Consider the following 21,590-nt stretch of genomic DNA (forward strand, 5'->3'; position numbering starts at 1 on the left):
TTGTCGCAAAACTGAATGCAACCGATCATTTATCAATGATGCATTTGTCACAGAAGTTAGCATCGTCAGTTTACAATCCCTCACTGCACTTTTATAACGTGTTTAATTCGTCATGTCATTTTAATACCAGCAACTTGAATAGCGATATGTCAATGTTCATTTAAACTTCACCTATTTTATTTACGATAAAAAGAGCTACGCATTTCTAAAGCCCTAAAATTAAAACATTTAATACTTATCAAACTGAGATACAAATAATATAAAAAAATAAAACCCTTAAAACACATCATCAATCGATATGCTTGCAGATTGTGCACACTTTATAGTAACGATGACAAAATCAATAATACGCGACTTTGGTCAATCCTTTTCCTGCCATCATTTATAAATATTCATCTCGTCATAAAAATAAGATTTCCTTAATCAAAGTTCTGCTCTCGCCTACGTCGCTTATTCACCTCAAATTTCATTCGCAGGTTCTCTGAGCCGTATTTTCAAAATCTCACGTGTCATTTCGCTCCGATTTCAGATTACATTTCGTGATTATAATACCATTTTATATTTCCCATCAACCTAGTAAGTGATACAAGAACATTTGTTTCGAACTCTTCGTGTCCCTTTCCAACAACAAACACAGCTATGATTATCAAATAATTCAGCTATACGGACATAGAGCACCTGAGCACATGAGATTTTACTTTCCTCCAATTGTTAGTCATTGTATTAACAGCGATTTTCATACAGTAAATATGCATGGAAATTTGTTTTTTACAGGTTCCTGACTTGGCTGCGCTAAGCATTGAACATATGGGCAAGAACGGGAAATGGTTGCAACAAAATGATGTTGTAAGGTACTAATTGAAACTTTTACAGATCTTTTTTACGCTCCATCAAACCTAGCATTGAGGATAATTTTTTTTATGACTGTTTTCATAGGCAGCCTGCAGCAGTACAAGTATATATTATATGTCAATTGAATAAAACATACGAACACAATCACGTTGCGTCAGTTCATACCTTGTTACCTCGATATAGCGCATTGGTAATGTGAATCGTTACTTATTTTATCGTAATTATTAGATTAAAGTTACCTGTTGAATAATCTTGATTTTTTACTAGGCTTAAAAATTCTTAGCTCTTAATTAGTAGGTTTTTCTGGTTGTTTTTTTTTTTTTCAAGTTTTATTTATTATTATTAATTTTTTTTTCGTTTTTGTTTTTGTTTTTCTATCCCAGGCAAATCCTAGGCTATAGCGTCGCGCTTGTAAAATATATATATATATATTTATATGTATATATATCTTATCTGTTTAACTCTGTACAAGAATGGGATTGTCAGCGAGGGGCTGGACGCCCATTACCAAAATTAGCGATACCGAAAGCATTGCCAAATACCAGACGAAACCTGATCTTGTTTCGTTTCGGTTATTTATTTTTCTCTTTGTTGTTGCTGTTATCGCGTAGTATTTCCCAAAAATACAAAGCAGAAGACAGTATACAGATTGCGAAGTAAGGAATCGATGCAAATCTTGGTAAGATAAATGAAAAAGAGGATATGAAATTTCAAAGGATATTCTCGAACTTGGCATTATTTTCAGTATCGCTAGCCCTTATCTCACCCTAAAATTGACCCGAACAATACTGGGGGCGTGGAAAACGATAATTACGCAATTTTCTATCTCGACCAACGGCACGGCCGAAATTTGAAAGGATCCTGCTGGTATAACTCACTGCGGCGAAACGACCGATTACTAATCAATCGATTACCCAATCGATCCGCAGAGCAATCAGTCGTATACAGCACTTGGGTACCAGTAATGAACTAGGGTGTAGGGCTGGAACCACTGCGGCTCGCTGGAAAGCCTTTCTTGTTAGATGTTACTCTTCGAAAACGACACCCTGAGGTGGTTGGATTCGCTCAGTTGGAAATTGTGCATTTTCTGAAACAGAAAATTACATTGTTTTCAGTTAATTTTTACAGTTTGACGAAATTTCAGAGATTATTGCTAGAAAGAGATTTGTGACGTTCGGCTTGAAAGTGGAAAACTTGCGTTTGGTTACAAGCGCATTGATTTGTTCGTTTTACCACGAACCTCGAGATTAATTTTTATTTCGTAACTACAGTTATATTTTCTTGGTTACATCGTAATATACTCACAATCAGGGCCACGACAGCATCGTCCATGCTACCCATTTGAATCAGAGCCATTTTTCTGTCCTTTGGGAAGAATTTGAAAGCCTTTACTGTAAAACCATTCTTGGTGAAGGCATCTTTGATCTCTTCTTCGGACACTGTTGCTCTGAAAACAATCACGAAATTATAAATCTGAAACGATTCTGAATAAACCCGAAGAATTATATTCCTCGCTTTACACATGACCAAATTCTTTTTAAAAATGACATGACTAAGGTAAGACTCAAGGTATAGAAAGGGAAATTGACTTACGGAATGTTTGATAAATGCAAAGTAGAGCTGGGTGGGTAAATGTTTTGGTAATTTTTTGAACCGGGTTTTTTGAACCGATGCAAAGGGCTGTTGGTGTAGTCTTTAGTGAGTCCAGCGTCGGGTTGACCCTCTTTAGGTAGCTGCACTGCCTGATGCTTACTGAGCATCACCCTGATTTGTTTGCCAAATACTCTGAGCTTATCCATATGCGTCATTGCTGAAAATCACGTAATTTCGACATCGTAGAAAAAGTTTTGAATCAAAAGATCTAAACTGTTTATTTCGTGTCACATTAAAAATAACAATATGTTAATATGTTGCTAATTCTCACCTAAATGAGCTTGATGCGGCTCAGCAAGCTGAATGAGTGCGGAATCTTTCTTGTTGTAAAGGATTTTCACACGTTGTACATCACCATACACGCCTACGCCATAATTGGAAAACAAACAAGAAAACATGAAAATACATTATGTCACGTACTGCAGGTTCGAAATTTTTTTTTATATATTTTCTAATTTGATCTATGCTACTGACTGTCGTCGTTCTTTCGTTCCTCTTTTTTTTATCTCTTCAAATCGAGATCTCAGTATCCATATATATGTATATATGTACTCTCGTTAAAATCCAAGTACATGCACGCAATGTTGAACAATGAGTAAGTGTGAGTTCGACAGTCAAATTTTGTTCTTTAAAAATAAGCAAAGGGGAAAAAAAAGTGAAAAAAATTATCTTTCACGATGCTAAGTGAGCAATGACAAGAATACTCATTTTTTCAGGACAAAGAAGAACAGGCACGAACATTCCGATAAACGGTTATAATATGTGCGTAAACTTTGAGTGTAGAATGCAATGATACAATATAAGGTATATATATATATTATCGATGGACAAGGTGATCGATCATCATGCACTGTGCAATCGAATCCGATATTCGAACGCTTAATCATTGTCATTCGTAGTATAGTTAAAGATTCATCATTCCTATATGAAAATACGAAATAAGCAAAGCTTATATATTATATAAGGTGTTTTGTTGAATTAATAATAAAATATTAATATGATAAAATTCAGAAGAGATGCTTGAAGAATATAGTAGAACGTGACGAGTGGTGGAGAGCAGTAATAAATAAAATGAATAAGTGAAAATTTTGAAAAATCAGGATTAAAATAGTTGAAATCAAAGCTAACCATACGTGAGAATTTACGTTTCAATTTCAATCAATGATCAATAAATAAACTTATGTTTAAGCATCAACGCTTAATACGACGAAAATGAAACAAACAAACAAACAAACAAGAATTTAATCTCGTCTTTGTTACATCATTATTCACCAAAATGCAATTTCTCAAAACCAAGGTAATGAGAAAAAAAAAAAAAATGAGTTATTCAAGGAAAACTATAGAAGTGGCACTCGAAATTTTGCCGAAACAAAAAAATGAAAACAAAAACTAAAAAACACCGGGAAAACCAGAAAGAAGACTGGGGAACAAGACAACGGTTGAGTAACCAACGATAATATTTGCATGATGAGCGTAGTATAAATATATAGGTATAATAATTAATAATGTAATATAATTAATAATATAAATGTAGAGACGTACCGAACAGGGTAAAGAGAGCGTCAGGCGTGACCATCTACACAGAGAACAGACAGAGTCCACAGTCAGTAAGTTATAGTCAGTGAGTATATAGAATTTATGATATAGTGTGGGCGAACGATTCCCGTTAAGCTTTCCTCTCTCGCAATTTATAAAGTGTACTTTCATTAGCTAATGACTCAAGTTTAGAAACAACTTTTTTATTTCTTTCATCATCTCTTTAAACGCGAGTTTGAAAAATTTATTAAGTCAACTGCGGGATATCATCGTGACGAATAGATTAGCAGAGACAAATGATAGAGTTGGAAAATGAAATAGAAAATGAAAAATGAAAATTCTAAGGGATATTAATTATGCGCTTTGTATAATATATATGTACATAGTATACATACGTACATACATGTATATATATAATATGTTATTAGCTGCCTACACAGAGAGAGAGAGAGAGATGGAGAGAGAGAGAGAGGGAGATGATAGTGAGAATCGGAGGGAAAGAGGGGGGGGGAGAGAGAGAGAGAGAGAGAGAGGGAGAGAGGGAGAAAAAGAAAGAGAGAGAAAGAGAGAGGGCGAAAGATTCATGGGCGAAATCGGGAATCGTGCGCAACACAATGATAGTATAAGTACACACAGTTATAGGTACAGTAGTGACAAGTTACAGCAGCTGCGAAGTGTGGCATTGACACACAAAATCGAAACACTTTTTATAATATGTATTTACAATGATGAAAAAGAATAGAAGAGAATGGTAAAAAAAAAAAAAAAAAAAAATAACGAAAAACAAGAAGGAAACACCACAGAACGTTTTCCGCGAGTCATTTTTGATTTAGCATTTTTTTTCACTATTTGGCAAATGAATAAATGATGCATGGTGGAATTTCCTCCTTTCTTTTGCCTTTCATCATTTTTTCATCTTTAATTTCAATTTGTTGACAAAGCGCTTGGATCGTTAATCTTATGTCATATCAATTATATGTTACGATTGCAGGGCTCAAGTTTGATACCATAATCGCAAAGATATTCATTCTGCAAAATCCAGATTCACTGAATCAATATTTTCGAACCAACACGGACTTTTGCTGATCCTTTTTGCTTCGCATAAGTATACAGACATCGCATGTACCAAGTCTTCGAAATGGGTTGAAAATAGTCCGAAATTATCTACGTTTAATGTTTACGCCTTGAGGGGATAGCAGATATATTTTAACAATATTTTGTTATCGTAGCTTGACGCAGAGCAAAGATATATTGTGATCGAATGACGATAGACTCCAGAATAATGATTGTTGCTGATGTACGCTTAGTGGAATACGTGACTGAAAATGTACCGACGGCAAAAGATAGAAGGAAAAACATAGTTACACGGAAACAATAAAAGTTAGAAAATAAAGAGAATAGAGAACGGCGTTCAACACAAACTCACGCGCACACCAGAATAATAATAACCGTACGAATAAGTAATGAAAATCAATTAATTACCGTGAGGCTAGACAATTACGTCACGACTTCTATGGCATTTGGTTTTCAATTCCTATTATGACGATGACGAACATTGGCTTATTCGCAATTGGGATAATCAAATTGAACACATATTTTTGTACCGAGTTATATAACAGACCTAGAAGAATTCAGAGTAACCGGCCCAAATCGAACAACCTGTTGATCACTAGTCCGCGCTGAAGTCTCTCGCATATTCCAAAATACTCTAGAAGTTTAAAATCCGTTTCCCCAACAACTCGTAAACACTTAAATTTTATTTAAATTTTTTGCACGAATTTCTTTTTCTTCTTGAAAAGGTTTGACGGAATAAGAGTGGGAAAATCGTATACAGACTTCCACAACGATCTCTGCAATTTTACGCAAGATATTTATGCACTTTTGTAAGTTATCGTCAAAATTCAGAGAAGTTGATAAAAATTTGTCTAAGCCCTGCAAAGTAAGATCGAAACAGGGAACCGGAAATTGGAATAATTTTGATCACGGTAATTTTTCTCCAATTTTTATGGGATCAATCGTCGCGCATTCACAGGGTTCAATAATGCACGGGGTATGAAAAGTACGTACGTACGGTTATATAGGTATGACGGAGGGATGAAAACACGGAAACTTACCTCCTCGTTGAGGTTGCTGACGAGAAGAACCGACGACGGCTGAGGGCTGCCGGGAACTCGAACGCCAAGCCCTCCGGCGCCGAGGGTGAAACCACCGAGTCCTGCGAGGCCGCCGGCCGCCGCGACGCCGTTGTAAGGACCCGTAAGAGGCGACGCCAAGCCGTGCATGGCGGCGAACGGGGAGGCGAGGACGCTCGGGGCTCCTGCAAACACATCTGCTTCGTAAAAAAGCAACACTTGCGATTATTTGCGAGGTTTTGGTTCGGCAAAAGCCTCTTCGAAGTTTCCCGAATCACCACGGCGATCGGCAGGAAGGAACAATGCGGATGATTTTGGATTTGGATGTGAGAAAATCGTCCCAAAAGAGAACGGAAAATTTATACTTTCGACGGAGCACCGAAACAAACAGTCCGGAGTATGGCCAGGTGAGACAATATGGCGTCGCATATAGGGTTAAGAGTCGGTCATTATTCGGGTGAATTACGTTGATATTAACGCTCAGAATACTTCGTGCAGGCTACGGGACGTTAATCTTGTCGAGCAGAGTCGTTGAATGTAAAAATTTATGGCAAAAAATGACTTTTAAAATCAAATACGAGCAATGGTTGTAGTGCATTTTCCGCCGCCATGCGGCGCCACGGGATATTCCGTTTTTAATATTAGGATGAAAAAACTGTATCTCACCCGGATATCTTGCTAAGGATATTTCGTGCAAGCTGTTGGACGTTAATTTCGCCAAACAGAGTCGATGAAAGTGAAAATTCGGGGAAAAGAAAGACGTTTAAAATCAAATACGAGCAACGTTTGTAGTTCATTTTCCTCCGGTATGGTTCGCCACACGATACTCCGTCTTCCACATGATGAAAAACTATATCTCACCTGGCAATCTTGCGCGTGGCTGCGTCCCCGCGGCTCCGAGAAGAAGCTGTGGCAAAAGTTCACCCCCGAGGGCGAGGGAAGCGGCATCGAGGTTGGCGTCACCAGTCGGTAAAGTAGGGTTGGTGTAGTCCCTGGATTTATCGTTATTGTACTTGACGTTGAGACTCTGCATTTTGCTGTAATCGATCCTCAGGGTGCAGCATGAGTTGTAGATGTTCTGGCCATCGAGTGACTGGAAAAAAAAAAAACAAAAGAAATCAGAGGTCGGTTGACATTTTGCCGGGAGGTTTGAAAAGCCGGCGATAATAAGTTCACGTGGGTGGCGGCAGTCCGCTGGTTGTTTGTATTTCATTATTAAAACAAACCCCAGGGTTCGTGCAACCTTCGTATTTTCCACCTTACACTTTAAACGTAAAATTCACCAAAGTCCGAAGTAACGTACGGGTTTGTTTGACTTGCGTTTCGCCCCGTGCGTGCTCTCCGCATTTTATCACGGAAAATTTTGATTACACTACGCGGAACCGGCCCGACTTCCATGCAACCCTATTTACCGCTTAAATGAATTACGGATTCTGTTATTATACCTTATACCTCGAGGGAACTCCCAAGGGAAGAAAGAGGAGCTGCGAATTGTTACGTCACCTCGCCAAGTATATCAGGCATGAAACGGTCACTGCCTTCATCGTTATATGATAATTCGCATGAGCGAATTCCTGCTTATGCGCGTATTTTTCCGTTCTCAACATTCTACGCGAATATTCAAGCGGATCGACCAACGAGAGAGTCTTTGGTATAATATTTTCGTGCCGGTACGGGGTAAAAGTTAAGAAACCTCGAGTATTAATAACGATGTACGAGAGGGTAACGTATACAGGCTGGCGAGGTGTGGTAATAGATACGCGTAATTCGTCACCGGTTGAAGACTAGCGACGGTAATAAGCACGCGATAAAATTAATTACAGAAATTGCATAGTTTCACAAATTTCGAACGATATAGCCTAATTACGCTAATTAGAGACGTGAGTAATCAATTAATTTGTACGCACGTGTATACGCGTACTATATTATGCAGGTATATTTTATCATCAGCGTGCACATCCGCCTTCATCCTGCGCACGCGTATGGATTTTGAATCTGCAGGTGCAGATGCACAACTTTTATAATCCGGATATTAGCCACGAAACCAATGTAAAAAAAAAAAAAAAAATTCTTGATAATATTTAAAATTATAGAGTTAAGGATTGGTGCTTTGCATGAAAAAATTTTATATGATTCATTCTTTTTCGTTTCTCTGCTTCGTGCACATGTAAAAATACTTTGCAAATTATAATATATTTATATGCATAAAGAAAAATTCTTTCATCCTATCCCCCACAGTCATCAAAAACGTGGAGTCGTAGTCCACACCGTTCGTTCGCTCGGCTCGCCTCGGAAGCCACGGGCGATTTGAACGTTATTATTCAGTTACCGCAGAGTCGGTGGTAGAGGTAAAAGTCGGAGGGGGCGGTAAGAGAAAGTTGTAACGAATTTAACAATATACGTATAATAAATCCATGTACCCAAAATAACTCGGGGAAATTTTTTTGCAACGCGGGTTGTTCCAAACCCGGGTAACACAATGGGGCACAAAAACGGGGGGTTGAAAGAACAAGCCCTGCAAGTAAAGGAATTACGCCTCTCATCTCCCGCCGCAATTTCTCTGTTCTTCGGTTCTTTGTCTCGGGGAATTCTTTTCGCGTTATTAACTCATCGGCTTCGGACGAGTCGGCTCGCGATTGGAGCAAAGTTACGTGCGCGATTTTAGCCCGCAAGCTTAAATCTCCGAGGCTCGTTTGTACACCGGATGTATATAACGTACACACGCCTCTCTATCTGCAGTAAATACTTTTGCGGTAAGTTTCGCGCAAAATAACAATGCGCTCCATCTCGACAATGCGCGTGCACCCAGTTTTAGTCCCCCCATCGAAACCCGAAACGTGTTGTACATGTACAAACTTTCATGCAACCGACAAAACTTTGTTCGACTGTTCTATAATTTCGCTGCTATGTTTCGTGCCTCGCTTGCCTTGCGTTTGTTGATTTGTTTTTGACTTCCGGTCTCCCGGATAATGGGTATAATAATGGTTAATAACGATAAGCTACATGCATGTGTGTTATATTGTATTAAACACAACGACGAAATCGCCCCTCCGGAAACGATATGTGCCGCGATATTCAATCTGGGTTGAAACGGACTTTTGTCTACTTTCCGCAGCAGGTACGCTTAATAGAGGGCGCCTTGAATTGAAGAGGAACTTTGCTGAAGCCGGCGAGAATTTGCTAGGTTTTTTTTTTTTTTTGTATTTCTTAGTTCACGGGAGAACAAAATTAGTAAAAAAAAAAAAGTATTCCTTATCCAGCTACATGAAGAGAGATTTTTTCAAATTCGCATAAATTTGCGTTCGTTTCGATTAAAAATGTATGTAGTTTCCAATTACCCTTTATAACTATAGACTATTCAAAAGAAATTTCTTCGTATAAGCAAGAACATACAGGTTTCATGTTTAAAAAAAAAAAAAATTTTTTTTATACAAATAACGAGATTTACTTACAAATTTAGCCGTTTGCGCTGCCACCATGTCCGGATACTGTATGAGCGCCTGGAAGGAGCCTGAAAAATAAATTTCATTTATGAACATGTGTAACATCATTTTCACATAAAGGAGCGTATAACGAACTGGATACTAATGTTAGGTCGGAGCTTGAAGTCCACTGTTCCACATTCATTCGTACACGTTAAATGTATAAATATCAAGGTAACAATGTGGCATTGTACTAGTCCCAGCGTAACAGCCTGAAGCATGCAACCTAGCCACTGTTGTTACGGTTGTAGCTCAGCAGAATTATACGAGAATTTACCTTTGTAAATGGGTCACAGTGGCCTGACGTGTATTATGTGTATATATATAAATAATCGTTGCTCGCAATCGCGGGAGCAGAGGATCATTAGCTATTAAACATAGAAATTGAAACTGAGACTGGGAAAAATATTCAAATTCGTATAAAATTGTCTTTACAGATATTAAAAATTGATCAATCGAATTTCGTCAAATTTTGTTTCTTCCTCTTACGATTAGTATCAGCCAAAATCCCCCCTCCGGTAATTTTTTAAATACCTGTCGTAAATCGTTTGAATTTGTGACTCTCGCATAAAGTTACTATGAAATTAAATTGTGTACGAAATAAATTGAAGGGTGGGTTTTGAATTTGCCCCTCGTGCTAGTTACGCGAGCTAGAAACACCCCCGCGTGTAACAAAACCGAAACTTAAACCACGGTCGCTGTTGGACTCTGGTCATTTCCTACAACTGTATGATTTCACCGCAGGCGAACGAAGAACTTATCGTCCATTATTATCGCGATGCCCGATCTCATTTCGGAAGGCTAAACTCGAGAAGTGGATTCTGGCGTGGGGGTTTCGCTCTGCTGGGCTGCACTGGAACATTGAAACATCGAAGCATCGAGGAGCCGGTGCAGCAGGCGAACAATACGCGTGTTTCGGAAGGGGTTGCTTCCGCACTCCACATCGCGCGGATATGAATTCCTACGAATTTTCAGTGTGCATCTACGACGAGCAGCCATGGAAACACCGAGCTACGATCGAGTTCGTTTTCACTTTCACGTTCTGACTCGTCCAAGAACTGTCAGTTTTTTTTTAGCATGTGTAAAAACGCGAATTTAATCCGTTAATAAGACAATAGTAGAAGTTTTCGCGAAATTTGCACCCTCGTTTTATCTTCATCGAATCCTTTAATCGCAGATACCGAATCGATTCTGGGGATTTAAAATTTTGCAAGCTTAAATTTGGGCATGAATCGTGTAAAAAGTTTCACCGAAAATTTGGGGTCGATTTTTAAACCGCCCTTGAAAAGAAAGTCCTGCCGAAATTAAGCGGGGATGCAATACCGAAAGTGGTGGATGGGGTGAAATCTACGACGTAGCGTTCAAGTGAAAGACGTAGAGGGTAACGTTATGGTATCGGATTATAAATTTTTGTTTCTTGTACTTACTGTTCTTGGTAAAGGTGACGATTTTCAGAACCTTCCCGAAGCGTGTGAATATCTGTAACAGACAAGCGAAACAATGTACTTACTAAACAGCCATGTTATTGTTATTATTACAGAATAAATCACTCTTTAGCGAGATAATGAATTGGACGATGCGACAGGTTTGTACATAGTCGAGAGATTCAAAAAGACTCGGTATAGCGATCTGTAAGTTTGTTGAACACCGCGTGACGTATACGTATGTATAAAGTACCTACACAAGAGACAAGATGGAAAAGGAGAAGATGAAGAAAATGGAAGAAAGAAATGAGAAAAACTCGGGCTATTTGAACGTAGCTTTAACGCTTTTGCGATTAATTTGACTCTCGGGAAAGTGCAGCGGCTCTGCACACAGAACGGCACAAGTAGAGAAAGAGAGAAATAGAGATAGAGGAGAGGAAGCTTGAAAGTTGTAAAAAAAACTTTGAAACGGACGTTTTAAATTTACGCTTTTGCAGCGCGCTGCATTCTGAACATCGACCCCCACCCTACTCGACAATTACCGTAGACAATGAGCCCTCGTCTCTGAAACTCTGCAACTCTCTCACAGCATCCGCTTGCATGAAACATATTGCGTGCAGGTACACAAGAGTTTCGCGACGAGGACACGTTAATCCGTAGAATGAGAAATTAAATGTTCGTTCTTTGATACGTTCATCCGCCAATTAGCCGGAATATCGAATGCCGGAATCGGCGGAACCGAGTTTACAATTAGGAAATATAAAAAAAATTACAAAACCGGCAGGTTTGTAATATAAAAATGTTATTCATCAACCCACGTTTGGGAGGGATTCAAATGCACTCTACCTCGTCAACGTGACTATTTTTCCATTATGGCACAATATTGCTATACATAATTGTCAACTTTATCCGTCCGCGCGTACCTTCAATTAAAACAGTGTAATTGGAAGAACCGGATATTCAAATGCTGAATTTATTTCCCAATATTTTCCATATCCATTTACCACATATATTCTATACACGGTCGTAAAACCGAGCGATCCACTCAGTATTTGTTCGATTGCCGATTTTTTTCTTTTTTTTTTTCTTTCTAATATCAATCAATTACGTATTACATACGTTGCGTTTCTCCGTTGTCAACTTTACTCTTTTTCGGTACGTGTTGATCAAAGCGAAACATTGTCACGGGGAAAAGGTATTTCAAAAAAGAAAAAAGAAAATAACTGCGGAAAAAAAGGATGCAAACGAATTGAATCCAGCGCGCGATTCTCCTAGGCAGTGCACGTTTCTCGCATAGAAACAGGGGCGGCATGGCAGGGCGCAGGGTGAGAGCTGTAATACGCAAATGGAGAGCAAATAAAATATTAGCGATATTCGCGGACCGGAGTGGAGCGCAGGTGGCTTCGAGGACGTGTGTGCACGCACAACGAACCACCGACGTGTGTATTTATACAGAAACTGGCGCCGCGAGGCACATTTTTCCAATTTGTGTATATAGGGATGATTTCCCACGAGGTTTCTTGCAAAAATAGCTATATCTTTAGCGGTAATAACCGCCGACCGAACCATTCGCAGAGCTCGAAACACGGATCGGGATGTGATGACACTCGGATCCGCGTCGCTTATTCCTCAATCACGACTCGATTTACATCCAGCCGAAGAAGGAGGAGGAGATAAATAAGAATGAGAAACCGCACGACGCTCTTTTTCTCCTGTTAATTCGGAGCCGATTCGCGAAATTCGTAATAAGGAGTTTTAAGTTTTTTTAGGAATTTAATTTGCTATAAGGATTTGCCAGCACTATCGAACAATGATCGATCGTCAGGACTGTGAGTTTATTCTAAAATTTTATCACTTTTTTCACAAAGATGACGGTGATACAAGTGACGGAGCTCAATGTATTTGGGGTGGGTAATGTTTTGCGTTAATTTTTTTCGTTTGGCATAACCTCAATAACGTAGAATCGAAAAGACGAACAACGAAGCGTATAAATAAACTGAATTATCAGTCACGATAAAGTGATTGAAACAATTTGATGTACGTGAGAAAACGTTCGGTACAGGATAAAAAAGTTTCGAGTGCTGACAGATGTATAATATTTTACAGTATTACCAAAAAAAGTTCGTTCATAGAAATAAGAAGGAAGACCATATCGATACTCTAAAAATAACGACAATCGAGTAATTTTTATTTGAAAGTGCTAAAATTTGATGTTACACAATATCTCGGCCGATAAGATGCCGCGAGTAAAGTAAAGTGAAGATCCTGCCCAACCGAAAAGCATATTTCAGCTCTCTATAGCGATGTATCGCCGTTTCAGATGTGATAAAATTTCCGAATAAGGCCCTTGACTGCAGAATTGCTCGGAAGACTGCAAGAGGGGGTGGAGGGGTTGGGCGAGATTCGCCGATAATCGAGCAATGCGAATTAATAACTACACAATAGCAATCAATAACGGTGATTACCATCCCGCCCCGGATAGGATAGGAAGGGCCTATCTCTAATCCCTTCACCCGGGTTACGAGCTCCATCTCCCGCGGGTCCAATAGCCCAATGACCATCGGCCAATCGCTGCAGCTCGCCTCGCTAACGATCCTCACTTTTTCACCCTTATAATACACATCCACTATCGCGCTTATTAATCCATTTATCGACGTGATTACCGCACGTTTTCACCTCCGGTTTAGCACTGCGCGACGCTCGGGCCGATATTGACCGTTACGCTTGTTGGTCCCGGTGCAGCGATTTCGTCGAAACTGCAAAAATTATACTTATACGCACGATTCGTCCCTGGCTATTTACGCCTGGCGTTTCTAAGACGTCGCATGTTGTGCCGGTGTTCAGGCTTCGTTCCGGCAATTGATTCAACTTTGCATACAAAATATGAAATTTAATATCAAAGTAATTTTCTTAGGCAAATTAGAAAAGTTTTTTCGTTGATAATTTATATCTTCAAGGTTCATTAGTGATTGTCGATGGGTTGTTATTCTTTTCGCTGAAATTTTCATCGTCAAATTAATATTGTCTGGAATATTTTGGTTTGCCCGAAAGAGCCTTGAATCGAATATATCCGGATGGAAACGATTCGGTAAACCAATTGGATCTCGAAAATGTTGACCATAAAATTTGATATTTAAAATTCCCCGAGTTTCACAAGGGTGAAAAGTTTCTAGAGTGAAAATTAAGTGTTTTTTCCAAGGCTGTTTCATATTTATAGAATCGCGTACGAATGGTGAATTATAGCCGATAAATTTTGCCTCAGAAAATAAGAGAAGATGCATTCGCTTCATAAATGGTAGGAAATCGCAAAACATCCGCGCGTTTTCGGTTTCAGGGTGGCAATTACCATTGTCGGTTGAGCAATAGGTCGTGTAATAAAGTTTGAAAACAAAAGTACCAACCAGAAAAACAACAAAGAAGCTCCGATGTTAAGGAGGAGAATAAAGCGCGGGGCAAAGTCCGAGTTTGAAAAGAGGAGAACGTGAGCCGGGCGCAAAAATGAACAAAACCCGAAACATTAATCACGTGTTTCTGTTATTCTATGATTAATGGATCCCGGAGCTCGACTAGACACGACGTTGCGGTTAATGCTGCGGTGGGTTCGACCGTGCGGATTCTATTGTATCTATTATAGTTTTCGCGTGAGGTTTACGCAACTTTGAAAACTTTAACCCAACGCCTGCAGACTGCAAGGTCGTCGGGCATCGCGGACATCTGATGGGTTTGAAATTCGCGAACTTCGACGCAACAGGCTGTAATTAATTTTGAAATATGGCTGTTTCGAAACTTCGTAGGAACGAACATGTTCATATTTAGCGAATTCAACCCCTCGGAAGTGATTCGAACGTCGCAACGTCGTAATTATTTATTTTTCACAGTCTTCCTTTATCTCAGTGCTTAGAGTAACTTCAACCTCGTTAAATGTTTCAATTACTCTACCTAATATAAAAAGTTGAACCCGCCCTTTGGTATTAATTAAAAATTTGTCACAAAGTTCGTTTCAATCGGCGTACCCAACTCCACGGGTCTCCGGGATTTAAACAATTCAGGATCAGCTGTAGAATATCGGAGGATCCCCGAAGGCTTTCCGGATTTATTTCAATACGTTAACCCTCCAACTTCCGTCCCACCCCTCCGCGGTCGGCGATTTTGAACAAGGGGTATGAAAGACAAGCGAACACTCCACTCCCCTGACAAGGCAGGAAGTCCTCGATTCCTTATTTCTCTCAATTTTTTGCGCAATAACCGTCCGACGTCGTTAAGTTCCGCATGGCTTCGGTGAAAAACACTTATTCTTTGAGCTTTCAATTTTCCCGTGGACGTAAAATTTCGCGGGGACGTGTGCAGTGCGGTTATAACGTACATCAATAATAACTACGTACCACGCCGCTCCTCGTGAGAGTTTTCCGCCCCTCCCCCGCCCCCGAAGCTCGAAGCTCGAAGCTCGAAGCTCGAAGCCCGCGCCCCTCTATCACGCATTATGCCGTTATACTAGTGGAATATCGGCGTAAAATGTTGAGGCTTTTAACGTTTATGCCCCGTTCGCGTTGGTCGCCTGCATGATTCGCTTCGGCGCAACGCCCGTGCGACATAAACGGGGCGTAGTGGCCGCCCGGCACCTGGGACACCCTAAATCTCACCTTATTAAGGCTCCCATTGGGGCCACCCTCACCCTCCTCGTCTTCGGCTTCTCTACGTCGACTAAAACAAGCCGCGCGTCTCCTAGATCACCCGGATATTATTATACTCACTCTCCCGTACACTATCTTTGCATGATTCCTTCGTTTTGCATTTTTTTTTTTTAAATTTTCTCCTCCGGCATTTGAAGGTACATTTCAGGGTGCTCAGATCCTTGTCGCTCTGAATAGATATTCAATATCATTCGATTAAATTAATCGCAATATAGACGAGAGGAAAATCTTGTCCATTTGAAAAATATATTCAACGAATTTATCTACAATATCTACAAAAAAAATAAAATAAATAAAAGCGTCGACCGTGGTGGACAAAAAAATTATTAATTTATAATACAAAGTGGGAGCTAGAAAAGCTCGGTTGTTCCGAATGTAAACGCAGCTTCTGCGTTTATGCGTGTTTAACATCGGGGGAAATGCCTGCGGGAACGCAAGAGTATTTGCCAGCTTTTAATAATAATTTTCATATTATGCAACTTTTTGCGGATTCGTGAAACAAATTAAAATCGAGGTATATAGATAAATATAGTCAGAGTGCATGTATAATAAAAGAATACATTCGCGGCTGTACGAACAAATAAATTTACCCAAGTAGCTTATGCGATGTACTAAAATGGTAATTGACATACCGTCGTTGTACAATAAAAATGCACTTTTGCAGAAACGAATTTTCACCTTTTTTTCTTTCCGAATCGCACGTTATTCATACCGAAAAATTATTGTTCATACGAATTTTCATTCCATAGCCACGTATAATGTATACATAATATAAGTTGTTTGTCGGATAGTTTTTTTTTTTGTTATTTTCTTCTCTTCTAGAAATAACTGATCGCTAGCAAAAATATAATGATAATTGTGTTAAGGATAACGAGAAGCAAACGGAATGCGAAAGCGGTAGGAAATGAACGATTTGACGTAGGGTTTGAACGAGGAGCGATGCGGAGTACGGGATGATTCGAACTTGCTTCGCAAACTAACGCCTATAATCTTCTGCCTGATTAGCCGGTCGGCGGCCCCCGAGTATACCCAGGCTCTTGGGGCTTATTCAACTTACCCTCCCGAGTTCACTTACATCACGTTTATCCGTGTACATACACGCCTGTAGAACTGGATCGAAACTGAGGTTCGCGTGTCCTATACGCGCCATTTGAGCAGCTAGATCTTCTCCTGCGTGTGTACATACACCGCATACTTATGTATAGGTTATACACTAGACACACACACACACACGCACACACCGCACACTCGTTCGACGACGCTCCATTAACGGATTAGGTGCGAATTTTACTGCGGTTCTAGCTCAAGGCTTATGGATGGATTTGATGCTCATCTTTTTTCTCTCTATACCTGCTTTTCTTTTTTCGAAAAATGCTTACAAGAGCTTGCGGGCTTTAGAAACTTTTTCTATTTCCGTATACGGTGTAAATCGGTACAGAAATGAACGCGGTAATGTGTCGATCCCTTGACCAGTCTGAGAGGGAACGTAAATATTTGAAAAAAAAAGATAGTAAAAATTCACGCTGGAGAATAATAATCGCACTTTTATCAAAATACCTATAGAACGTAACGCATGTGTATTACGGACACACTATATACGGACCGAAGATTTGTACCGATTCGATGTGCAAATCAACCGAACGTACAGAGTCTGGTAATTGGAAGCTGTCCATCTCAATGAACCTGCGAGTTGAAGAGGGGAGAAGTCCACTGCTTGCGTACAGTGGGAATCATAAATTTGTTCTTGACATTTCGATTCGAAATAATATTAATAGGTATAGATCTAGGAGAAACAGAGACACGACGGTCTCTTCAAGCCGCTAATTATTTGTTTCGATCTATCTCAACGAATTCATGATTAGTTTGTTATAATTTAAAATAAAAATAATAATAATAATAATATCTGAAACAAAAATTATTTTTGGCTAGTCATCCCCCATATGATACAGGCTCTGTTCACTGCGTAAATCCGGATTTTTTAAACTTTCTATATTTTTCGTTTAACTCGAGTGCGTCAGGGGTAAAATGAAAATAATTAATGGGTCTTATAACTCAAGTGTCGTGAAGTTTAAAGCCCTTGAAAGAAAAAGTTTATCCAGATTCTTGCTTTCTGATATCTGCTCTAATACTTAGGACGAGAGATTACAATCACCACGAGATGTTTTCACGTTGTGTGTAAATATAGATAAACTAAATATTATTTATACATGCACGAGCCTGTGATAAGGAAGGCGAGAAGATAGTAGAAGACCAGAAAAATTACTTCAACTTTTCACTCTAGAGATAAAAATCAAATCGTAATAATAACAACCGTTGTATCACGAAGAAGTTGTGTTTCAATCGAGACGATTTTACAAGAAAAAAAAAAAATCATTACGCGCTGTTCATTATCAAGTTTATTGATTATACATGGAAAGAGGAGAAAGAGAGAGAGAGAGAGAGAGAGATAGAAATGGAGAAAAAATAATACTTGAATGAAAATAAAATGATACGATAACTAGCGTGCGTGTGAGAAAGTTTCAGGATAGATTAGGTTCGAAAAAAAAAAAAAAAAAAAGTAAAAAAATTACGAAATGTTGCGCGACGGGAGAAATATGTTTATCGTGGTTTTTTGTAACGAAGAGAAAAATGCGATTTTTCGGGTAATTTATTTTTTCTCTCTTCGCGCGTACAATACATTCGAGACCCGGCGCGTTGGTTAAACGATTATGAAACGTGTGTGTACGGTCATCACGAAGACACACACACGCGCACACTGGGCGTAATACACTGAAATATTCCGCTCGGTATGATAAATCGCAAAGTTTAACGGCGCAACTGTCTCTGTATGGGTATAATAAGGCACATATGCGAGGGTCACGATTGACCTCCGCAGGATAATGATCCAGTTAAAGACAAGAGGCCGTTTACGTGCGGGTATATTATATATAGACATACATAAATGCGGCGACGTAATCCAGTGGAGTGGAAAGCTCGTAGAATTACTTATAAATCGTACGTACATGTACGACAATATACATATTTATAGCGTACCGCGAGCTTTTACGGTTCACGTATAATGACAATAATAATATTAGGTGGAAAGTACGTCAATCGATGCCCCATAAACGCGGGATATAGCCACGTGTATTTCCGTTAAGTGTATCACCCGTTTGAAAAGGCCCACGTGAAAAAGACCTTTTCGCGCCTCGCGTATGTATGGATATAAAAACACTGCGGTGTGCGATCACTGATCACTGTAAGCGTTGAGTGGGCGGATTTGTGTAAAAATCGAACGGTGCTTCACGCGTGATGTTTCATCTTACAGCGACGAATTTCCGTGAATCACACGATGCGGTTGCGAAAATCTAAAAACTTGTTCCGAGCACTTTGAAAATGAGTTTCCGTGCGGTTAACTAGCGCTGTTGATCACTGAGGAAAGTTCGCTTTGTATAGATCGCGAAGGCGCGACAAGGGTAGAAACGCGGTCGAGTCAGTTGGACAGGTTAGATATTGCAGTAGTCATTAGGAAAGGGATATTTTCAACCCGAGTTCTGAGAGTCGTTTCGGGTCTGAGTTGAGTGACTTCTGAATTTTTAACCCTCGAATTAGCGCCGTTGAAAAGTGCTGAAGCAAACGGGAGAACCGCCTAAATGCAAGCCGTCCGTTGATGGGAGCGAAACCGTCTTGATTTTAAATTAACAAACCTTCCGGGGTACGAGTTGCATCGCCAATGTTTCGGTAGTGAGACGAAAGTTCTGCTAATGTACCGAAACTTTTACCGACCGTTGCCGTACTCACGATAAATCATTCAGTCAAAACTTCAAGTCGGTTGTTCCTTTGCAAAGAAAGGAAAAAAAATTGACATGTTTGGACAATTTTCATCACGGAAGGATAAGATGTCGTAAAAACTTTTCAAGAACTTGTACAGCTACGGAGTGCAAATTTTCAAAAACTTTTCAAGGGAGTGATTTTTACAGAAGTTTGAAAAAATATAAGCATGCGATAAAAGATAATATTCAAAGTGATATCGAATCAACCGTAAACGCTGTAAATCGTAACGATGATCAATGGCAGTTTAAAAATGTTTCGGGATCTGATTCGCCAATGATTTTTCAACGTCACTGCGTAGATACGTATTGCTTTTGGCCGGTACGTCATGACCCAAAAATCTATCGAACAGTCGACGTGTGCCGAAGGAAAAAGCGTTATTACTCACCTGATAAAGTATGTCCAGGGAAATCGGGTAGATCATGTGCTCGATGATGACCCTTAGAACGGTATTGGGTCCACCCTGAGTTTCTCCACCCTGACTCGGAGCACCCTGTCCTTGAGCCGCCTGAAGTGCGGCCTGAGCATTAGCGTTCTGCAACAGAAATAGGTTGGGCAAAATTACTCTTGAGTGAGGGTTGATCGGAAGCGAAAATTTATACCATAACATTTATTTTTACGGTTCTTTCGCTCGGCCGAACTAACGCCCCCGGAGGGCGATATCGGCGTGACGCGGCGAGCTGCACGCGATGATAAATAACGCCACCGGCACCCTTTCTCCTCACGGTCATACCTACGTAACAACGCATCCTCCGGCATACGGGTAGGCAACGTTTTACTGCTGGAGAGAGCGAGAGAGAGAGAGAGAGAGAGAGAGACAAATTCGCGCGAACCGGGGAGGCTAAGTGTCTACGTGATCAGCGGCCCTCGATGAGGGATACTACAAACAAACAGCTGGTGAACATTCCCACCACCGACTATCTCACGCCACTTCCACTTCCATTCGGTGTTTGTTGGTAGGTACACATAACGCGGACGGATCCAGGATAAGATCACCCGTAACTGAGAGGATTTCGCCTTGTAACGACGTTTTCGCTGCTCGCGCTCAAGCGGCTTGAGAATCAATGGGCTTCGATGCGAGGATAAAAAGTTAGGAAAGGAGGATAAATCAACCAGTGACGGTGAATAGAGTCGAAACATCCCTCGATACTGCGTGATGTGGTAGATGTTTTAATAACACACGATAAGTTTACAACTAAAACCTTAAGAATGATTCATCACTTTCCCTAAATTTTTACTCACGATTAGACGGTTCAACAGATTCTTCCTCAATGCAAACGTGAAATAGCTTGAAATTGGTATTTATATTTCTACGAAAAATTTAATCACCGTTTTTATCGTGAATTAGTTACGTTGCTTGAATACTGGGGGTTCGGAGTTGGCAAGAAGGAAGAAAAGGAGGAGGAGGAAGAAGAAGGTATTTCTGTATAGCAAACGACGACTAAGAGGGGTTAAGAAAGCACGGACCATTTGAATACCTGATTCCTCCCGCAACTCGACCGCGATATTCTCTCCTTCCCCGCCTCTCAATTCGTCCCAAGGAGGGATTCTACCGCCTGTTTGCCCGAGGAGGCCGCATCAATGAGTGCTTTGGCGGTAAGATGGGGTCTGGTGGATATTTAAATTGGTCGCATATTAAGCGTAAAAATGACGCCCCATTATACTTTATAAGTAAGAGTAATGGCCGGGGACAATATTGGGTTATTAAACTAAACCGCTAGCGAGAGTCGCAGCACGGCTCGTTTCAACGCTGGATAACGTTTCTCCCGCAAAGGTACACCGAAATGAAAATAAAAGCATCATCGACGAGCAGCCCTATAATACATGTATACATCACATTACATTCCGGTTATTTCAATAATTTCATCGATCGTCGAAAGCTACCCGAACTGGATTTTCTCAATATCTCGAGTTACAGAGGTGGTATACACGCGCTGAAAATCAGCCAAGAGACGGTAATTAATCACGTAATTAAACTGCGGATGGCCAGATTGCCGCATCTCGCGTATA

The 21,590-nt window shown here is 40.1% G+C and overlaps 1 protein-coding gene across 8 annotated transcripts in view; it reads right to left on the reverse strand.

Annotated features, from left to right (window-relative positions):
- Positions 1 to 1,121: 1,121 nt before the first annotated feature.
- LOC124181005 (polypyrimidine tract-binding protein 1) overlaps positions 1,122 to 21,590 on the reverse strand; it is a 346,021-nt gene continuing 325,552 nt past the window's right edge. For 7 of the 8 annotated variants that reach the window (XM_046567062.1, XM_046567061.1, XM_046567057.1 and 4 more), the window contains 10 exons: positions 19,969 to 20,115; positions 11,083 to 11,134; positions 9,626 to 9,684; positions 7,035 to 7,266; positions 6,156 to 6,370; positions 4,048 to 4,081; positions 2,777 to 2,869; positions 2,446 to 2,662; positions 2,158 to 2,299; positions 1,122 to 1,939 (listed from right to left, as the gene is read on the reverse strand). In XM_046567062.1, coding sequence (XP_046423018.1) covers positions 1,871 to 1,939; positions 2,158 to 2,299; positions 2,446 to 2,662; positions 2,777 to 2,869; positions 4,048 to 4,081; positions 6,156 to 6,370; positions 7,035 to 7,266; positions 9,626 to 9,684; positions 11,083 to 11,134; positions 19,969 to 20,115 — 1,260 coding nt within the window. In that variant the 3' untranslated portion in view covers positions 1,122 to 1,870. The remainder of the gene's footprint in view (positions 1,940 to 2,157; positions 2,300 to 2,445; positions 2,663 to 2,776; positions 2,870 to 4,047; positions 4,082 to 6,155; positions 6,371 to 7,034; positions 7,267 to 9,625; positions 9,685 to 11,082; positions 11,135 to 19,968; positions 20,116 to 21,590) is intronic. The other variant, XM_046567060.1, reaches the window with a different exon arrangement.

The sequence above is a fragment of the Neodiprion fabricii genome, chromosome 4 (genome assembly GCF_021155785.1).
Source record: "Neodiprion fabricii isolate iyNeoFabr1 chromosome 4, iyNeoFabr1.1, whole genome shotgun sequence".
NCBI lineage: Eukaryota > Metazoa > Arthropoda > Insecta > Hymenoptera > Diprionidae > Neodiprion > Neodiprion fabricii.